The sequence below is a fragment of the Danio rerio genome, chromosome 25 (genome assembly GCF_049306965.1).
Source record: "Danio rerio strain Tuebingen ecotype United States chromosome 25, GRCz12tu, whole genome shotgun sequence".
NCBI classification, from domain to species: domain Eukaryota; kingdom Metazoa; phylum Chordata; class Actinopteri; order Cypriniformes; family Danionidae; genus Danio; species Danio rerio.
The window spans coordinates 12,229,207-12,250,000 of NC_133200.1; the positions used below are offsets into that span (position 1 = coordinate 12,229,207).

The 20,794-nt window shown below is 37.0% G+C and overlaps 1 protein-coding gene across 50 annotated transcripts in view; it reads left to right on the forward strand.

Moving 5' to 3' along the window:
- Positions 1-20,794, forward strand: part of agbl1 (AGBL carboxypeptidase 1) — a 395,646-nt gene that overhangs the window by 97,459 nt on the left and 277,393 nt on the right. For 6 of the 50 annotated variants that reach the window (XR_012400286.1, XM_073942886.1, XM_073942894.1 and 3 more), the window contains exon 1: positions 4,422-4,464. The exons of 41 other annotated variants lie outside the window; for them this stretch is intronic. Coding sequence is in view for 2 of the 9 variants with exons in the window: in XM_017354256.4 (XP_017209745.2) it covers positions 7,287-7,362 (76 nt within the window). In the remaining 7 variants the exon portion in view is untranslated. Of the gene's footprint in view, positions 1-4,421; positions 4,465-7,147; positions 7,363-20,794 lie in introns of those variants that run through there. 3 more of the 50 variants (XR_012400284.1, XM_017354256.4, XM_073942890.1) reach the window with 1 other exon arrangement.

Sequence of the window (20,794 nt, forward strand, 5' to 3'; positions counted from 1 at the left end):
TGTTTGGAAGCATATACAAGAAGATGTCAACAATCTTTTCACAGCATTTGATGATGAGAAGATGATAGTTGTTTACAGTATGATGACCAAAATGGCCTTAAACTAAAACCAAGCCCGGATTAAGAAATCAGAGACCCCAGGGCACAATGTCTTGTAGGCCCCCTACCTTGCCGCACCCCTATAGTTGAATAAAAAAAATAAGAGTAATATAATATATTTTGAATCACATTAATATATAATGTATTCCCCATTTTTTTAAATAAATGATATACAGTACACAACTTATTATTCAACTTATTTAACTTATTTTTAAAGCATTTAAAGCACACTTTGTAAAAAAAATACTAATACAACTAGTAAAAATTAATGGATTTTAATATACTTGTTCAAGTTCACTGAAGCAGGACTAAAAATGTATATTTAAGGATATTTTAAATGTAAAACTTCTACAAACTTATAATGCATATGATTTAGACTTAACACCTCTCCAATCCAGTTTTATGAATCTGAGTCTTCCATAATACACACACTTATTAATGATTTTTACGTGTCTTCCTCGTGATGAAGAGTAGGCAAAAACTTAAATTCAGTGGAGGAAAAAAGAAGAACGTGTCCATCAGATGCTGGATTCAAACCGGGTTCACGATCGATTGCATCAAAAGATACTGCCACATGCTTTACAGGCTACACCACTCACTCTGCTGTCTTGTGCGGTCTTTAGTTATGTTGTCTTTGTCAATCAAACTGTGATTCAAATGAGGTGCGCTTTTTGCACTTAGCCTAAAAAGACACAAATCTTAACTTTCCTAAAAAAAATTGTAAAAGCACCAATCTGTCTTTTATGTTTTGTTATGATTACCACCATATTACTTGTTCACTTTACCATGGTTATCAGATTAAAGCAAACAATCACCCTCCCTTAAAACCTGAGAGAAACTTTATCTAATAACTGGTGGGAGCCAGAAACCCAACACTGCCGTCTACATGCATTTCATACCAAGGTTATCTTTTGCTAAGCGCACTAGATGACAAGTATGCCTGCTTAAGGCTCCCGGTATCACATTTGCGTAATTCCCCTGCACGAAGGTCTAATCATGGAATGAAAATTGGCCTCAGATGTGAAATTAAAAACACTGTTGTCATCACTTGATCAACCCCACCAACTTTAAAAGCATGAGAATTAAATTCATGAACTGTGAACATTAAAACAGCTTGTTTTATTAACTGTAAGGATATTTGTTGCATGTCTTTGTACAGTAGAACATTTTCTTTACTGTAACATTAAAGTAGGCGCTTTAATTCGCAGTGCTGGAACTCCACTATTGAGTCTACAGCACATACAGTAGCACAGTGTAATTTGTGCTATATCATATTCCTAAGGAAATCACTCATATGAGCCCCTCTGTTAAAAAGATCGATAGAAATAAATCAGTAAAATAACAGAAAACTGGTGGTTTAACTGGTTCAGACTAAACAGCTAAAACTTTATTTTGCTTGTTTGTTTACATGACAATGGCAATTTGAAGCTACATGAAATTAAAATAAAGTTGTTTTAGATGTGTATCAGTATGTTCAGCCTGATCTCACAAAAAATCATAAGCATGTTACGTTTTATCTGTTTAGTGGCTAATTCGTATGAATTTCTACGAATTCGGCTTAGTCATATGAAAATGTACGATTTTAAAAAGGAGGCGTAGCACCCAACCTCACTCCTAAACCCAACCATCACCAGGTTATGAGGAAATCGAACTAAATTGTATGAATTAGATTGTGTGAATTTATATGAATTAGCCACTAAATCAAAAAGTTACGAATTGCTGTAAGATTGTGTTGGTATGTTAGTTTTAAGGATATCTATAAACTAGTGTGCTTCAGAACAGTGCATTTAGGAGATGTAAAACCATTATAAACATTATAAACTTAATGTTTAATGATATTAGTCGATGAGCTAAGTGCATTTAAAGGATATACGTTCAATTTAAAGTTTGCAATACTTTGAAAAGCAACTCTTTATACTGTAACATGTATTTATTAAGTTTTACAAGGTTTTGCAATAAATCAAATGCCAATATCTAAAACTTAACCCAGACAGGTCTAGGGAGAACTTATGAACTGGACAACTAAAATGACATTGCCAAGTACTGGCCTGACATATAGTGACTACATTTACATGGACATCAGTAATCAAATTATTTGCCTTAATCTGATTAAGATAAAATTTTTTTAAATGTTCCTTTTATGATCCCGTTTTACATGTGATAGCACATAGATCAATTAACGTCATCGCTTCACTGCGCTATTCACTTTCATTCAGTAATATTTCATGCATGCCAAACGAGATATTGGATGTGAGTATGAACTGCTGGAAGAGTGTTGTTTTAATGAAATTTGATTCCACACACCATATGGAAACTTATGTGACTAAAATCAGCATATTCCACATGCCTTAGTCCGATTTCTGCCTATTTCGATAATAAACTTAATCAGATAAAATTAATCACAAATGGCTGTTTACATGGTAGACTTATAATCAGAGTATTGTCTTAATCGTATTAAAACCATATTATTGGTGTCCATGTAAATGTACTGTTTTTAGATTTATCATTAATGTTTTGTTAACATGAATGAATGTTACCACATTTTTTTTTTGTTTTTTTCTTAGAATTAATTCTAACCCTAATTCAGAGGAGTTGCACTTTTAACTTGCTTTATAATATATATATATATATATATATATATATATATATATATATATATATATATATATATATATATATATATATATATATATATATATATATATATATATATATATATATATATATAATACTAAAGGTATTTAATTTCAGTTCCTTGTTAAATTACCTCTCATTTTAAGTCCACAGCTTGGGTCCAGAGTGGACTACTCAACAGACTCTGTCCTTGGTGAGATTTCAAGGATTGCATCCAGCCCACACGGTTTATCAATATTTTTATTTTGTTGCCTGCTTTGCACAGGATTTGTTTCATTCTCTTATTGATTTAAAGAAGCAAATACTTGTATGTACTTCTTTTTCCTTCCCAAACCACATATATTCTAACAGCATATGTGATGCTCTCATACTCTCTCATGCTATCATTCAACTGTAACGAATGGTGCTTCGTAGCTTGTTTGTAGAGTGTTGTACAAAATCGATGGAGCAGTCTTGAAACAAAATCTTCCTTTTTTTGCTTTTAACCTGGGAATGAGTCACATCAAGACTCAAAGATGGATGGATAACTGACAGCTTTAACTGTTGAACACTTCTCCCAGCATCTTCAGTTATTTTTTATGGGCCTCTGAGGAGCTTGGAAAGGAAGGCTGTCATAGGTCCCTGCATCGCTCAGGCTGATAACTTATTTAACATGTTTGTGCTCATAATACTTGAAGAATCAGCGAAGAGTTGTTCCCTTTGTAAGGAGGATGATGCCTCAGGGAAGGTGAGGGAGGAACAGCAGCAGTGCTCTCCGTTGTTTTAGAGATGAAGCGAAATCCTTGATGATTTGAATAGACTTGATGGATTTGCTGATAGGTATGCCTACAAAAATATGATTATGCTCTGCCCGCTTTGACTGGGATTAAGCTGCCCATCAGACTACCCAACCTGTGGTTTCATTATCCCCTGAAACCTCTCAGGTTAGCTTGTGTGCTTTTGAGCTGTCTATATAGTTTGCTCCTCTCAAAGATAAACAAAAGTTACAAAAGATGCCTCAGGTTCTATACATTTACTGCTGAAGCTCATCTGCTCCCTTTGGTAGGTCTAGAAGTGGTAGATTTTGCATGGACTCATTCAACACTCTGCACTTATGAATATTACATCTGTCTATCTCTCTTTTTTCAGTTATGTTTCTTTCTTTGCATTCGAGACTAAATTACAATTCTGGATCATGTTTCAGGGCTGCTAAATTGCTAAAGTTGAAAAAGGTGGCAACCTGGGTGTAATCCGGGGCTAGTTTGGGTACTGCTGATAAGGGGAATGAAGCTGCGTTCACTCTATTGGTTTATAAACTGTCATGCATTTTTCTCTTAGACGGAGATGTGTCTAAATATGACTATATATTTATTTTGAAACCTTTGTGATTAACCCCCAACCTCAAAAATAATTTCTACAGATCTAAATGATTCACATGTATGACCTAATTCAGGATGAAAATGGCGAATTTTGCCAAGAGGTGACAAGTTTTCACCCTTTGTGTTTTATTCCTCAGTTCAAATTCAGAACATTGCTGGTAAAACTGGTGTGGCGTTGTGAAAAATCATTCGAGAATTCAATTCTGTTTTAATTCTGAGTATCGCTACTCTTCCTAAACTTGATTCTGAGTTTGGTCTTTAACAGCAGATGGCGCTCTAGGAACGTTTTTAACCATATGCTCAAATGCTCATGAAGAAGAACGGCTCAGTCATGTAAGTTGGCTTCGATATCACACTGCTTACTCCGAACACTGGTAATTTGCTTACATTTTTCCTGAGTTTATTAATGGACACTTTTGTTTTATTTGTATGAAATTTTGATGGAAGCAGAGTATGACTGTTTGTAAACCGAGATACAGTGGCATCTGCTGTTAGGCTTCTTGAAACACTTAAATAGTCGAAGCAAATGTGTTAAAGCTTTAAAACGTTTTTAAACCTGTCTCTAGAGTGAACATAGTGATAATTGTTTTATGTATTGCTCTGGAACAGCTTCAGCAAAGAAACAGTTAAGCAAATTGAGGAATTATACCCCATGATGTAGAGTTGAAGTTTCAAGTGATTTAAGGCCTACTCACACTATGCTATCCGAACCATGCCCAGGCCCGTTTCCCGAATCGTTTGAGAAATGTGAGTGTGGTTCACTTTACCGGCCATGGCCCAGTTGGAAGAGGTGTGCCTGAGCGCGGTTCACTTGGGCTTTGGCGCGGTACGTTTGTGTGTGAGTGCAAAACGTGCAAAAAGCCCGAAACTGAAAGCGAGATGTAACTTTTAAGGGACCATTTGGTATGTGGACCGTTTGGTATTAATATGGATTATATGGATTAATATGAATTAATTATTCATTCTTACTGTTTAGTGAATGCAAACTGTCGTAGATTATTAAAGACACAAACCCCACACTGCATGACAGCTGCACACCTTCAGCAAACCTCATAATTCCTGCTGCATGAGTACTTTATGGTAGTTTATGAGTGTCAGCAGTGCTGGATTTATTCGGCGAAATATGTCACTGCATATCAAACAACTGAAACAATATAACTAAAGAAATCTCCACTGTGCTGAGCGAAAGCGCTTACTGAACAGCGCAGCATCGATTACGTAATCCTGCCCAGGCCTGAATGTAATGTGAGTGCGGGCCATCGGGGGAAACGGGAGGGGGGACTAGCTTGCGTTTGCCCAGTTCAAGGCAACTGTACATAGTGTGAGTACGCCCTTAGTGGAGTGATGAGAGTTCTTGACTAGCATGCAGAGATAATGGGTTTGAATCCAAGGTGATGCAGCTAAAGATGTTTGTTTTTAAATGCTGTAGTCCTGTAACATGTTTTGCTTTAACATTGATCTGACATTCGAATTAACACTTTGTGAATAAATATGTCTTGTTTTGGTCATGAAAATTAACATTTTTAAAATACATAACGTCATTATTTCAGAGTATGTGCACAAGTCGGTATTTGAATTTGGGACTTTTACTGCACAGTTATTCTGCTAATGCATGGTTCACTAGGCTACATGAGTTTTTTTTACCCTGTCAGTCAAATGCAGATTCGCCAGGTCTCGAAACGCTTCTGAAATGACCAATGCTTTGAATCGCTTTAGTCACATGACCTGGTGTTTCTAAATACTTTGTCACGTGACCCGGGTGTTTCAAATCACCTTAGTCATGTGACCTGGGTGTTTCCAATCATGCTTCAGTACAGAGTTTTAAAACACTTGCGCTTCGGGATCTTGACACTATTGAAACTTGAAATTCACATCAGTCATCCCTATTAAAAACTACGCTGAATTGATTCAAGAAAGAATAGCCATGCATTTTCAAAATCTCAGAAATTATGTAGAGTTGATTTCTCAAACAAGTTTGACCACAGCACAATAATTTACATGTGATTCTCACTGACAAGGTATTGTTATGGTTACAATATAGGTACTGCAGTTATCACTGAGACATTTCATCTATGCCTGCTTAAAATATCTGTAAGGTAATTGAGCTGAAAATGGCTCACAAAAAGGGTGAATCTTAACTGAAATGCTCCTTAGTGAAATGTACTGTAAGAACTGCAAGTGAGTTGCTTGGAAAATAGGACCTCGGCACCAAAAGACATTTGGCCCACTGACAAGCTCTGCAGCAGGCAGAAGTCACTCTCCCAATGTAAAGTGTTAATTAAAAGTTTGGGAGACAGCCAAGCAGTCGTAAATTTGTAGTTGTAGGCAGTCGCCTTTACAAGATATGCTCCTCCAAACTTCCCCTACATACCTAGCTGTCACATTCAGTAGTTTTGTGTGTTTTCTGTCTTGGCAGGCTAATGTTTGTGCACCGCGTGAAGTTCCTCTGATTGTTGTGACCTAAACACCACTGTCTGAACTTGGCAACTGAGTTGACGCTAATGGGGGTTTTAGATGGTGATATACAGCTGTTTTGTTCAGATGCAGCTTAGCTGCACTCAAGGGACCAGTAACCTTGGCTAGGGTAAGGATGCATACATATGCTGCAGTGATACTTGTTAGCTTTTTGTGTCATGCCGATCAAAGGAAGCCTGTTGCATGCTTGTGTAAATAGGGTTTATTTTCACTCTTGCATTCCCGACATAACAGGCTATTCATATTGTGTGGTGTGGATAGACACATGAAGAGGCCGACAGTCTGTTTGGACGTCCTCCATTGGCAACTTCTGAGTCTACCGCCAATGCAGCCACACACATTTATAAACTCTACAGTACCTTAAGCTGTCCAAAGGACCTACGTAAAACCATGACACCAACCCCCCACAGAAAGCCACCACACCACTCTAGACGACTTGTATTCCCTTGACTGATTTACATTCTATTGGCCCCTGACTGTACACTTGCCCTGGTTACTTTTTGTCAGGCCACAAGTCAGCTGGGGTGTTTACCCAAAGGGAGGGGGGCTTTTAAAAAACAACCAGGTGCGACCCTTATATTCAGGACTCAGCGAGTAGTCTAGAGGCAGTGGGAGGAGGTAGAACCAGACTGGAATCTACGCTAGACACACTTCCACTATAGGTTACTCTTGATTCTATATCCTTTTGTGCTTTCTATTTACACTCCTGACACATCCCAGGATGTACACCTACAGTAAACCTGGTCACTTCACCTGGACTGCAACATTGAGAGAGTGTGGAAGCCTCACTAACAGGGGTAAGTGAGAAGATGTATCTCTGCAATGCTCTGAATGCACATCAATGAAGGCACTTGGCAAGAGCGTGCCGTGAGTGAAGAGAGCTCACAGAGGAGCTTGCACAGGCAAATCTATTCTTTTATTTGCCCACATTGGTCTTGTGCAACTTTTCACACCTTTTAATCCGGCTGCATGAGCTTGATGTACTTTTCATTGAAAAAGAAATGCTAAGAGTGAATATTCTCACCAGATATGTTTACAAAATCGGTTAAAGTCTTAAATTGTATGCCTGACTGATCATGATTCTCATCCTAATTGATCCAGACGTACTGTTGTTAATGTGAAAGAATTTGCATGAGTGCTTTGGCTCTGTCTTGGTATTGGTTTACCAGAAAGATGGGCGGAGCTTTTCTTTACCATCTTAATCTTGGCATCTGACATGGAATTTTGGCAACCACATCTCAAGCCCCACCTCATTGCTTTTAACTGTGCCTAAGAAGATCTTGAGTTATTTCCATCAACTCAAGACATTGCACAACAGCTGTATCAGGTTTTGTTGCTAAAATAAAACAGACCTTCCTTATTCACGGCACACATTGCCATTTCTTCCCTGTCAAAATTGCATTATTTTTATCTTAAGACTAACTCAGCACATTTAAAAAAGAAATGTACTTCTTGCCCACTCTGTTTCATTGTCATGATCCATTGGCTTGTCACTTAAACGTAGAGTAGTTATGCTATAGCATTATGCAAGTATAAATAAATACTACCCACAACCCATTTGTGCCAGGAGAATGCCATTGAGAGAGAACGAATGCTTCAAAGCTCTTCTGGCTTTAGGGAGTTCAAGTCCCACAGGTGCAGGTTATAAGTTATAAACTCTGACTGTTTGGATTAAAGAGGGATTCATTGGTATTGTCTGTGATGAAGTCACCTTGCCGTTTATAGGCATACAATATCTGCAACATTTGACACTATTTCTTAGCTCTAGAACTGAATGCACCTAGCTGAACTGAATGTTCTGTACTGTTTATACTTTTCTGCAATATTGGTAAAGAAAAGATCCCCGTTGTGTAATTTTAGCCATGACTGTATCCATTGGGGATTTCAAATATTTGTTCATTCTGCCTTGCCATTGGAGGCTTTAGGAAGATTAAGCCGAAAACCCAGCAGGCAGTACTGATGTGTCAATAACTCTTCAGGGTCAACCTTCTCGTTTTATTAATAGATAATGGTGGGCCAACTTTGACTCCTTGTAGATATTATAATTACCCTATTGTACTATAAAACGATGTGATGATCCTCTCTAATTGAGTTCACCTGCTAAAATCAAATGTTTATTTTTGATGCATAGTGGGTTAGCATTGTGCTAATGCCACTTTTCAAGTGGACACGATTAACCCAGTGATTCAGCTTGAAAAAATGCGAGTTGCTGGTGGCTTTTTATTTTATTCCCAAAGCAGGTTTCTGGTTTCCTCTTGAAGTTCAAGGATAAGTCCTGCCATTTCCACTTAGCCATCACCGTGCTTGTTTTAATCAGCAGCTGTTGCTCTGATGGAGAAGACTTGGATCTGTTGGCTCCCAAAGGTACAAGAGATACTATATACCGTTGCATTTTTACCTCACTAAAACCTGCTTGGAACAAGAATGAACAATATTCTACACCTGTTGTCATTTTACAGTTCTTCTAAATGTTAATAAAATGTTGTACCAAAGTTAACACACAAATTGTGGCCTTTTCCTGCTGAAAAATCCAGCTTAAACCAGCCTGGGCTGGTTGGCTGGTTTTAGCTGGTCGACCAGCCTGGTTTTAGAGAAGTTTTGGCCACTTCCTGGCTGGTTTCCAGCCATTTCCAGTCTGGTCTTAGCTGGTCAGGCTGGTAGATGACTAGCTAAAACCGGCTTGACCAGCCTAGCCAAACTGGGAGTCCAGCCAAAACCAGCTATATCTAGCTTTTTAGCTGGTCAACCAGCCTGGTTTTAGAGGAGTTTGGCCACTTCCAGACTGGTTTCCAGCCATTTCCAGTCTGGTCTTAGCTGGTCAGGCTGGTAGATGACTAGCTAAAACCAGCTTGACCAGCCTAGCCAAGCTGGGAGTCCAGCCAAAACCAGCTATATCTAGCTTAAACCAGGCTGGTCAAGCTGGTTTTAGCTGGATTTGGCTGGTCATATTCCAGCCTGACCAGCTAAGACCAGGCATGAAATGGCTGAAAATCACCCTGGAAATGGCCAAAACCCCTCTAAAACCAGGCTGGTCGACCAGCTAAAACCAGCCACTCAACCTAGGCTGGTTTAAGCTGGACTTTTCAGCAGGGCTTTACAAGTGGAAAAAGCCAAAGGAAACCATTGGCATGTCTTAGAGTACCTAGTATTAGATCTTGTTGTGACCATTCATCATTGTAGCTTGAGCTGGGGGTGTTCTCTTTCAGATAATAATTCTTTTAATGGTAAGCCAGATAACCTTTGCCAGGATGTTTTTTTTTTATGTCTATCTTGAGGTGGAACTTTAAGTGACTAGTGTTTGGTGTCTGTTTGTATTCTCACAGTACTACGTAGGAATCATTACTAAGGACTGAGTGACGCTTTTATAGAATGAACATGGCAGTGGCATGGCACAAGCTATTCTGTACACAGAGGACTTCTAAAAATGGCTTGGCAAAGTATGGCACACGATCATGATCAAGGCCTAAGTCAATGACAGTGGCATTCTTTTATTAACATAGTGAAGTGGTTCCCAAACTGATTACTGGTGATCATTTAAGGATTAAGCTGCAAGGGAATGCAGAATTAATACTCGTCACTATTGATGAACGTTGTGGTCCTTTGAAGTGGAATGATTCGTCTGAGCAAGAAACTGAACATTATTTAGAATATGTTTAACCTTAATCCACAGCATCTGCTTTGAATCACGTAATAACATGGACATAGTGCCAATTGTCTTGCATTTTATTTTATATTAATGACTAGGGCTGCATAATATATCATTTCAGCATCAATATTGCAATGTGATAATTCGCAATAGACACATCGCAGAATGTATGCAATATAGAGTTTGTATTATAATTTATAGTTTGCATGTGTTTTTGATGCCTGCAATCGTACAATGATTTCAAAAGCATTCAGGCATAAGAAATTGTACCACTTTTGAATTTAACAATGATTCATTTTATTGAATTATTTTTATTTAAATCATTTAATTACTGTACTTGCTTACTGTTAGACTAGGGAAATGATAAAACATTATATATGATAAATTCTTTCCAAACAGACATATGAAGTCATTTGCTGAAATTATACTCATGTTGCAATATACACTCACTGGCCACTTTATAAGGTACACCTGCTTAACTGCTCGTTAATGCAGACTTCTAACCAGTCAATCACATGGCAGCAACTCAATGCTTGTAGGCATGTAGACATGGTCAAGACGATCTGCTGCAGTTCAAACTGAGCATCAGAATGAGGTAGAAAAGTGATTTAAGTGAGTTTGAACGTGGCATGATGGTTGGTGCCAGACGGTCTGATCTGAGTATTTCAGAAACTGCTGATCTACTGGGATTTTCATGCACAACTATCTCTAGGGTTTACAGCAAATGGTCTGAAAAATATAAAACATCCAGAGAGTGGCAGTTCTGTGTGCGCAAAGGCCTCGTTGATGCCGGAGGTCAGAGGAGAATGGCCAGACTGGTTTTAGCTGATAGAAAGGCAACAGCAACTCAAATATCCACTTGTTACAACTGAGGTTTGCAGAAGAGCATCTCTGAACGTGCAACACATCTTATACCTTGAGGCGGATGGGATACAGCAGCAGAAGACCACACCAGGTGCCACTTCTGTCAGCTAAGAACAGGAAACCGAGGCTACAATTGACACAGGCTCACCAGAATTAGACAATAGAAGATTGGAAAAACGTTGCCTGGTATAATGAGTCTTAATGTCTGCTGTGACATTCGGATGGTAGGGTCAGAATTTGGCATCAACAACATGAAAGCATGGATCCATCCTGGCTTTTAGTCAACGGTTCAGGTTGATGGTGGTGGTGTAATGGTGTCGAGGTTATTTTCTTGGCACACTTTAAGCCCATTAGTACCAATTGAGCATCGTGTCAACGCCACAGCCTACCTGAGTACTGTTGCTGACCATGCCCATCCATTTATGACCACAGTGTACCCATCTTCTGATGGCTACTTCCAGCAGAATAGCGTTCCACGTCATAAAGCGCAAATCATCTCAGACTGGTTTCTCGAGCATGACAAGGAGTTTTACTGTACTTAAATGGCCTACACAGTCACCAGATCCTAATCAAATAGAGTAGCTATGGGATGTGATGGAACGGAAGATTCACATCAGGTATGTGCAGCTGACAAATCTGCAGCAACTGCGTGATGCTATCATATTATTATGGGTCAGAATCTCTGAGGAAGGCTCAACATGGCACTAGTACCTAAAAAAATGGCCACCTAATAAAATATTGCAATGCTAGATTTTTTCAATATCGTGCTGCCCTATTAAGAACCACGATTTTAACTAAAATATCTCTAATGCTCTACTGAAGGTAAAAAGTGACTTTTTAGATGGTTTGAGGGTGAGTAAATTAATAACAAGTATTCAATTTGGTTGCCTTTAAATCTACCGATTTAGTCTCTCATTGTTAAATAGTCCTATTAATTTACTAAATAATTGCTGATTGAAATATTAATTTAGAAATTGCTCCTTTTCAGCCCTTTTCTTTTCAAACTCTGAGGTAAAATGCAAGCTGTCAAAATATGAAAGTCATGTTTCATATGTATTTATTCTGACACATATCAGATGTGACAGTTGCTAAGCAATGAAACGTTGCCCAGGGAACAGTCAATTTGGTAGAATGAGACACCGGGAAATCTTTTTTTTTTTTTTTTCGTTTCATAATTGCTGGATTTGATCTAAAAATTCTGCTTTGCTTTGAATTGAGGCAGAATGAATCATCAGTCTTACAGCGCTTTCTGAAAATCCATCATTTCTGACTAGAGTTTAAACTTTTGACTTGTAAACACAATTTTAGCTAACAGGAATCATTTATTTCTGTATTGTTTATTAGGTATATTCAACAGATTGCATTAAGAGCAAGGTATTTATTAGTCTTTACAACCTTAAACACCTCTTGAATCAAGAATTTGGAGGTTTGTTTCTATGTTTGTTCAAATTACTTTAAAATTAGCCTAAAGTAGTTTAATTTAGCCGCTGGTTTTATTTGTAGACAGCATAAAAACTGGGAAAAATTTGTACTACTCTCTTTTTTCAGCACAGGAACATGAACTAAAGTCAGCTAGCTGCTAAAAAGGACAATTTGTCCAATTTGTCCTTCTCCGACCTCCTGTTTAAATAGCAAATACGTCAGCACAGGATAGAAAATTACATTTGTCAAACCCTTTCATTCAATCTTTAACTAGCTCTAGACTTTTACTTCCCTTTACACAAGAGCAAATACTGTAAATATAGGTAATGTGACCTTTTTTCCATCTGAATCACAACCATAATGGCACCTAATAGCAGTCGAAAGCATAATTATGTCCTCATAATGCAGTTTTTATTTAATGGGAGGAGATGAGGATAATCTTTTTGTGCAAAGTGCATGCTCTCGTATGCCCTATTAGGTGCTAATATGAAATGGCTAGGGTAGAATGGTATATAATTAGAGTTCACTTTTACACAGACCATATAATCAACACTTAGACACTGCTATGATGATTCTTTCCCCTCTCTTTTTTATTTTGATTATAAGATGTAATGGAAATTGAACCAAAATGATTTCAGTTTTAGGCCTGGAACGTTTAACATACAGTGTAGGTTTGTGGGATATGTGAGGGTTGAACAGTCTGCAATAAAGATATATCTGGAATATGCAGCTGTCCTCAGCAGGTGCATTTCTGAACCTTTGACCCAAGGTATGACTAACCCATACGTCAGCATTCAAGGTCAAAGGTTAAGCCTGGCTGCTGATGTTAAACATTATGAAGCACAAACATTTACACATTTAGGTGCAAACTCATATAATGGGAATGCATAGCTGTTACAGATGTGCAAAAAAAAGCAGACATTTCAAATGGATATCAGTTTAGTGCATTGATTTAGTGTGGTTTAGTAAGAAAATGAAAGGAACAATTCACACAAAAAGATGTAAATTCTGTTAGAATTTGCCAATCTTGACTTATTCCAAACCAGTTTGAGTTTGTTTTGTAGTTCTGTTGAACATAAAATATTTTAAAGAATGTTGGCAACTAGTCACTATTGACTGCCATAGCTTTTGTTTTTCCTATGGAAGTTTATGGTTAGATTATAGTGTACCCTTAAATAGTGCACTTTTTGAGGGAAAATGCTCCAGGATCAACATCCAGAATTGTTAATCCACAATAACATTGTACTTGGCTAAATCATGATATGCAAGGTTCACATAGGCTCACCATTGGACAATAGAGGATTGGACAAATTATCGGCATGCCGATATTTGGGGAGGGTAGAAAATGGCATGATAAAAAGTCATGACAACTTATGTTTTACGTTACTTTAACTTGATTCAGAAAGGTTTCAACTTATTTTTTGGAGTCAAACAAAATGTAACTTTTTCTTGACAAGACTTTCTTGCTTAAAATAAAGATCAGGATTTTCTCACGATTCTGTAGATGCAAAATAAAGGTTAATATGAGCAGGCTGTTATTATGTTTATTTCTCAAACATGTGGTAAAACAACTAAAATAATATTATATGTAGGTCTAATGTTGGTTAAAATGCTAAATTTGAATAGAATTGCAATGGTGGACTTGAACAGACATTAAATTGGTCCTGGTCATTAATGCTCAGTAAAGTGATAGAATACAACTATTCATAATTATGAAGTTGAATTATTATGTTTTAGACATATGCTTGCAGTCTGTCATTGACAACATTATTAGACCAATTTCACACTGGTAAAATCAGACATTTGTCATTAACAGATTGCCTCTTGCATTATATTCAACATTACATAGGGTAGAGTACGGCACGTCCATAGAGGCGACCTTGGCGGCAAGTTCAGCCTGCTTTGCCCCTTGCTAGAGCAGTTATACTGACATCATTAAACATTTGCTTTCATGCACAACTCTTTTTTTGCTATGAAAGAAAAACATATTAAATGCTTGTTGCAATCATAACTCTAAAATGTAATACGATTATTTCAATGATGTGCACGCTTTCAGTTTCATTTTCACTGCTAAGTGCTGTTCAAACTTCCCGTGCGGTTCCCAAACGATCACTCTGTGCCACAAACTAGATGTTATTTACAACTTTATTACCTGTTGCTCACGGCCTATGCAGGTTCTGTTCACTTAAGTATACATGTGCATGTCTATCATAAGTTGTGGTGCGCGCTTGCCCTCTCTGTGGTAACAGCTTACGGTCAGCAGCTCATGTCATGTGTGATTTTGCGGCGGCGATTACATCATTACATTAAGACATAAATTACATTTTTGAGTGAATTATACCTTATAAATACAGTAAGTCACTCTTTCAACACCATTTGGAGGTATCCATGTCGCTGAGTAATGCATATAAAACACTGTGAAGACTTAAAGGTGTCTGCCTTTATGCTTCTCTCCTGAACTTAAAATATGATTGGCAGAATCGTAGAAATGCTCGATTAGGATTGTCTTGGGCAGGGGTGTCCACACTTGGTCCTGGAGGGCCAGTGTCTTGGGGAGTTTAGCTCCAACCCTAATCAAACAAACCTGAACAAGCTAATCAAGCTCTTACTAGGTAGGTATACTAGAAACTTCCAGGCAGGTGTGTTGAAGCAAGTTGCAGCTAAAGTCAGAAGGACACCGGCACTCCAGGACCGACTTTGGACACCCCTGGTCTAGGGGGTCAAATCGAGATTGCAGTCTTTTTTTTAAATTAATCAGTCAGCTCTAATGTAACTTGATGTTTAAGATCAGCTTAATTGAAGAAAGTTAAAATTAAAGTAAGCAACTTATATATATATATATATATATATATATATATATATATATATATATATATATATATATATATATATATATATATATATATATATATATATATATATATATATTTTTTTTTTTTTTTTTTTTACAGTGTAAACTTTGGTCCACTTGGAAGCAACTAAGCAAATTTGAATGGATACAATGGGAATGATCATCTCTTCATGGCCACAATTAACCAATATTGCCATGACACAAATCTCTGATATTCTCATAAACTTCTTAAACATGTCAGTATATTGACTATCCTCAAAAGGCCTCCAGAGTCACCAGATCTCCATCTCAATTCAATACCACCATAGTGGCCAGTGACACCAGTAACTACAGTACACAGCTTAAGCTAATATCAGATTTGTAAATATTAAATATATTTTTTTATTACATTAAAATGCATGTCTCTACCTAATGAACGTACTGTATGTATGTATGTATGTATGTAAACTGTGGATGTAAAATGTACAGTAAACACATGCGCAAGTCCATAGCACCCCTGACTCTCTTACATCTCTCTCTCTCTCTCTCTCTCTCTCTCTCTCTCTCTCTCTCTCCCTCTCCTTACTTCAGATGTACAATGGAAAATTTGGGTGATACTTTATTTTGATGGTCCATTTGAGTATTAGTAGACTGTCTGCTTAATATCTGTTAATACTGCTCCTTCAACAGACTTTTAACTGACTATGAGAAGCTTCGCAAGTACATTTCAACGTACACTAACCCCAACAGTCTACTTATGTAATGAGAATTAGTTGCCATTTGGATGCAATGTAACTTAAATTTAACAAACGGACAATCAAAATAAAGAGTGACCAAATTTTCACATTCCATTATAGTAACACATAGATTTAAAGCATGCTTAGAGCTTTTGCAAATGAAAAATGTTCATTATGTGGCATTTCAAAGATTTTTTTTTTATTATTTTAAGATTTTAGGCCAAAATATTGCTTCAAACAAGAAAGAAATAGTGTTAATAAATGTATTATTTGGAAAAGCTAAACTGGCAATTTTGCTCCCAAGAATGAATAAAACAATTGAGGCACTGATCATACAGGTGTTTAAGGCTTTAGTAAGAAGTAGGATAATGTTGGAGCTTCAAGGTGCTGTATTTTTTTAGATGAGTTGAGTTGTTGAGCATAAAAATACCATAATATGTTTGCAGATATTTAAGAAGGATGCTAAGTGAACATATTTCTATGAAAAACAATGCTGAAGTCAAATATTCTGTTTTGAAAATGTGTATCACATGCAGGAACGGCTGTCTTTATTTTTCGTAATTTAACCCACCCAATGCTAGTTTAGCCAATTATATTTCAGCAGCCCGGGTTGCCTTGGTGAAAAATGGCGTATTTCAGTCATGAAGGCTCTTAAAGTGTTCGTCTGTGACCGAAATGCAACCTCTGGTGTCAAAATGAGATGCAGATTCAGAGTTCCACATGAGGTGGTTATTATTAGCAAATAATAGGGGTGTGACAAGACGCTTACTCGACGAGATGAGACACAAAATTGGGTTCACGAGAACGAGTTGAGATTTTCAGTGTTTTTAAGAAATCTTCAATGATGAAATACACGAATAGAAAATATTTTATTCAACTGACAAAAAATCACAAATTGCAAAACTATTTAGGTGCTTTTTAAAAAAAACAACTTGTAATGAATGTTATTTCATTTCTATTTTAATGAATTATATGCATATATTTGCTAATATATGAATGGAAAATAGTGTTTATATATAATTTGAAATATTAGCAAAATATTTGCTAATATAAGAATGGAAAAAAGATTTTTATTCAACTGAAGAAAAATCATAAAATATAAAACAATTGAGGTTTCATTTCAAATGGTTTTTTATTAAAGATCTGAGGTGAACTATCTGCTGCTGCTTTCAGTAGTACCGCAATAAATGTCATGCATAATGGCATTCAAACTCACATTATTAGCATTTAACTCAAGCACATGAGGTGTACATCATTGTCAGTTTTCTGTTGTTCAGCTGCAAGAAATAGAAGCTGCTTCTAAAATACATATTTCAGGTGCTGGTTAGAACAAAACTCCTTTTAATATGGAAAATATTTCTATCTTGAGCTGTTGCTTTTATTTAGAACACGGTTTAAATCAGCTTTTAGGCATGACAGTCAGGCACACTGCTGTTTTTGTCGTCAATCTGGCAACCTGCGCTTGTATTTGCTTTAAAGCAAGTGTGCTTTAGCTAGTTCAACCATTGGGTGTCAAACTTACATACAGCAAGTATTATGAATTAGTAAATTATTTAGATATATTCTTTTCTCTGTAGATTGTTGAACATATTTGACATTCTCCAGAAGAAAAATAAATATTATAGGAAATACTGTAAAAAATACCTTGCTCGGTTAAACATAATTGATGAATTATTTGGAAAAAGATAAACAAATTCACAGGAGGGCGAATAATTTTGACTTTAACTGTATCCACTTGCATAATTCTAATAAAGTTCTCGTAAAATCTCTCTCTCTCTCTCTTACTCTATCAGTGGCTCATTTGGCTGGGAGCAGAGGTTTATCTCTTTTCCATCTGTCTGCCACAGCTCGGTGACTCCTAATTTATCATTCTGGTCAGAAGTGAATGGCTTGGTTTCTTCTTTGGATCTCAGTGCTGAGAATGGAATATCAACTCTTTATGTTGTGATTTGTAGTGCAGTAACCAGGTCTATTGCCAGGCTATTTTAAGAAACCGTATGCAGTTGCACCGACATGCAATATAGGCTTCTACCTTTGATCCGGCATGGGCCTGGAATTTCACTGAGTTGATTAATGCTATCGATGAGAAAGCTGATTTTCCATAAATCCTCTGTTGATGATTTATGAGTGGCATGCCTAGGTGGGAGTTGCTTTTGTGCATGTGGGTGCACTGGGGTTGTGTTTGTGAGAATATGCCGGTGTTGCAGGATGAACCGGTGTCTTTTAACTTGACTCAATGCCGACGTTCATTGGCACTCGCTGTACTCCAAGCGGCTCCGTACAAGTTACATGAAGAGACTGTGAACTTCATCGTGCCCTTTCCGCCATAGTGGGTGAACTGATAATCCCAACCTATCATTTGAGATATGTGCGAATGACAGAAGCTTCATCCAGAGCCTCCCTAAGCACCTACTGAGAGAAATATCCTTTGATGATCAGCATCAACATAAACTTTGTTACATTTAGTTGGATTCAGATAAGAAGGTCATCGACCATTTTTAGTAGATTGCATCGTGGCATACATTCTTTGACATAACCACCAAAATGGAAACAACCAAAGACCCCAATTTTCATTAATATTATATATATATATTTTTACCCCAAATGTTAAACACGCCATGTTGAATTAAGTATTTATTCACTGTATGGCTAATTGTTAACAAGATTTTGCAGAGTAATATTTTGTGGAACCTGGTTTACTAGTCAGAATATTGATGCACAAATATGTACATTTTGGCCAATACTAATAATTTATGATTCATTATATTTGAAATCCAATAACTAATGTATAGGGGGAAAAATTATGGTATGGTTTGTTTTGGGGGAGACTCATTACAAAACAACAACAACCTCGTGGCAATTTGTAACTTTTAGATTTTGTTGTTAATATATGAATGGATATGATCTATCCAGTGTTTCTCAACCTCGTTCCTGAAGGACCATCAACACTCCATCTCTTTTGTTTGTCACACCCATCTGCTTCGTGATGTAAGGAATACTGTTGTCGCTACTCATTTGATTTGTGAAAATATTAGTTTATGACCACTTTTTAGGCATTTCACGCATTGAGAGAATTTGATCAGTCTCTGGACTTGCTGCATCACAGACACCAATATTTGAACAATTTATAAAAAAAATCTCTTTCTGGCCATCGGAAATTAGGTATGAATCTATATATTGCAATCGTGATTTTTCGAAAGTATTACATTTGCTTTATAGACGTTTATTAAAACCATGTGTTGAGTTTTTCTATATTTTTCTATTCTTCTATTCTTTGTGTGATGTCATACTTACAGTCTTTAAGTCTGAGCTAATGAGCTAGTCATCTGAATCAGGTGCGTTTGGTTAATTTACCTACTACTATAGTAGGTTCTACATTTAAATTCATCCAGGTGCTTCTCGCATACTGTTTTTTCCAAATACTATGAATTCAGACAAACTACTCAGCTCGCATACTGTTTTAATTCAACTCAGTTCAATTCACCTTTATTTCTGTAGTGCTTTTACAATGCAGATTGTGTCAAAGCAGCTTTACATAGGAGATCATAGTAAATTGAAACAATGTAATCCAGTCCAGTGTTTAATTTTAGTTCAGTTTAGCTCAGTTCAGTGTGGTTTAATAATTATTACTGAGAGTCCAAACACTGAAGCAGCTTTATAGGTCCCGAACCATGCAAGCTGGTGGCGACAGCAGAGATGAAAAAACTACACCAATTGGTAAAAGTGAAGAATTGAAAAACCTCATGAGAAACCAGGCTCAGCTGGGCATTTCTCCCATAGCCAAACGTCTTAAGCAGAGCTGCAGTCTAGGTCTAGACTCGTCTGTCCCTGGAGCGTCACAGTAATCAGTCTCATGCTCTCCACTCCTCTATGACCACCACAGCAGCTGCTCAGTATACGGCCTGGTCCAGGATTATGGAAACCTTAGGATCCTCTCGTTGCGGGTCTTGGATCGCATCAGTGGCACTGCATAGTCTCTAGGGGCCTCGGGATGAGTACCTCCAGGTGGAAATAGAAAATAAAGTGAATAATTAGTGTAGCTGCTGTTCATAGTGTAAATAACGAGATGCAGAAACCTGCATGGAGCACATTTATGTATTATACCGCTAAATGATGCACTGAGTGTATGCTTTGCTAAAAAGATAGGTCTTTAATCTAGTTTTGAACTGTGAGAGTGTATCTTAGCCTCGGACATTATCAGGAAGGCTATTCCAGAGTTTAGGAGTCATAAATAAGAAGACTTGACCTCTTTTACTCGACTTTGCTATTCTAGTTACTACCAGAAGCTGTGAGTTTCGAGATCTTAAAGAGCGAGTTGGATTGTAGCAGTAATTCTGAATGTGTGATTGATCGAAGGAGGCAGCCAAAAACAATATTTCTAAATATTTTCAAGCCATAATGCCTCTAAATACACATAAAACATTATTTTTAGAGAAAAATGTATACGATTTGCATTATTATTCAAATTTATTCAAGTTATTAAAGATTAAAGTTTTGTTTTGAAAAATAATTGGCAAATCCAGGAGACAGAAAATGTACCCCCAATTTTAGAATCACCAGACATTTTTAGACTTGTATGTGTGTTTGTTTGTGTTTATAATAATGTGGATTATACTGTATTTGATGAATTTTAGTGCCACCTTGGCCATTTACACATGAATGATGAATGAATAAAAGGCCAAGAAGGAAACGACAGCATTAGCATTAGCATGGATGAGTTGGAGGAGGCT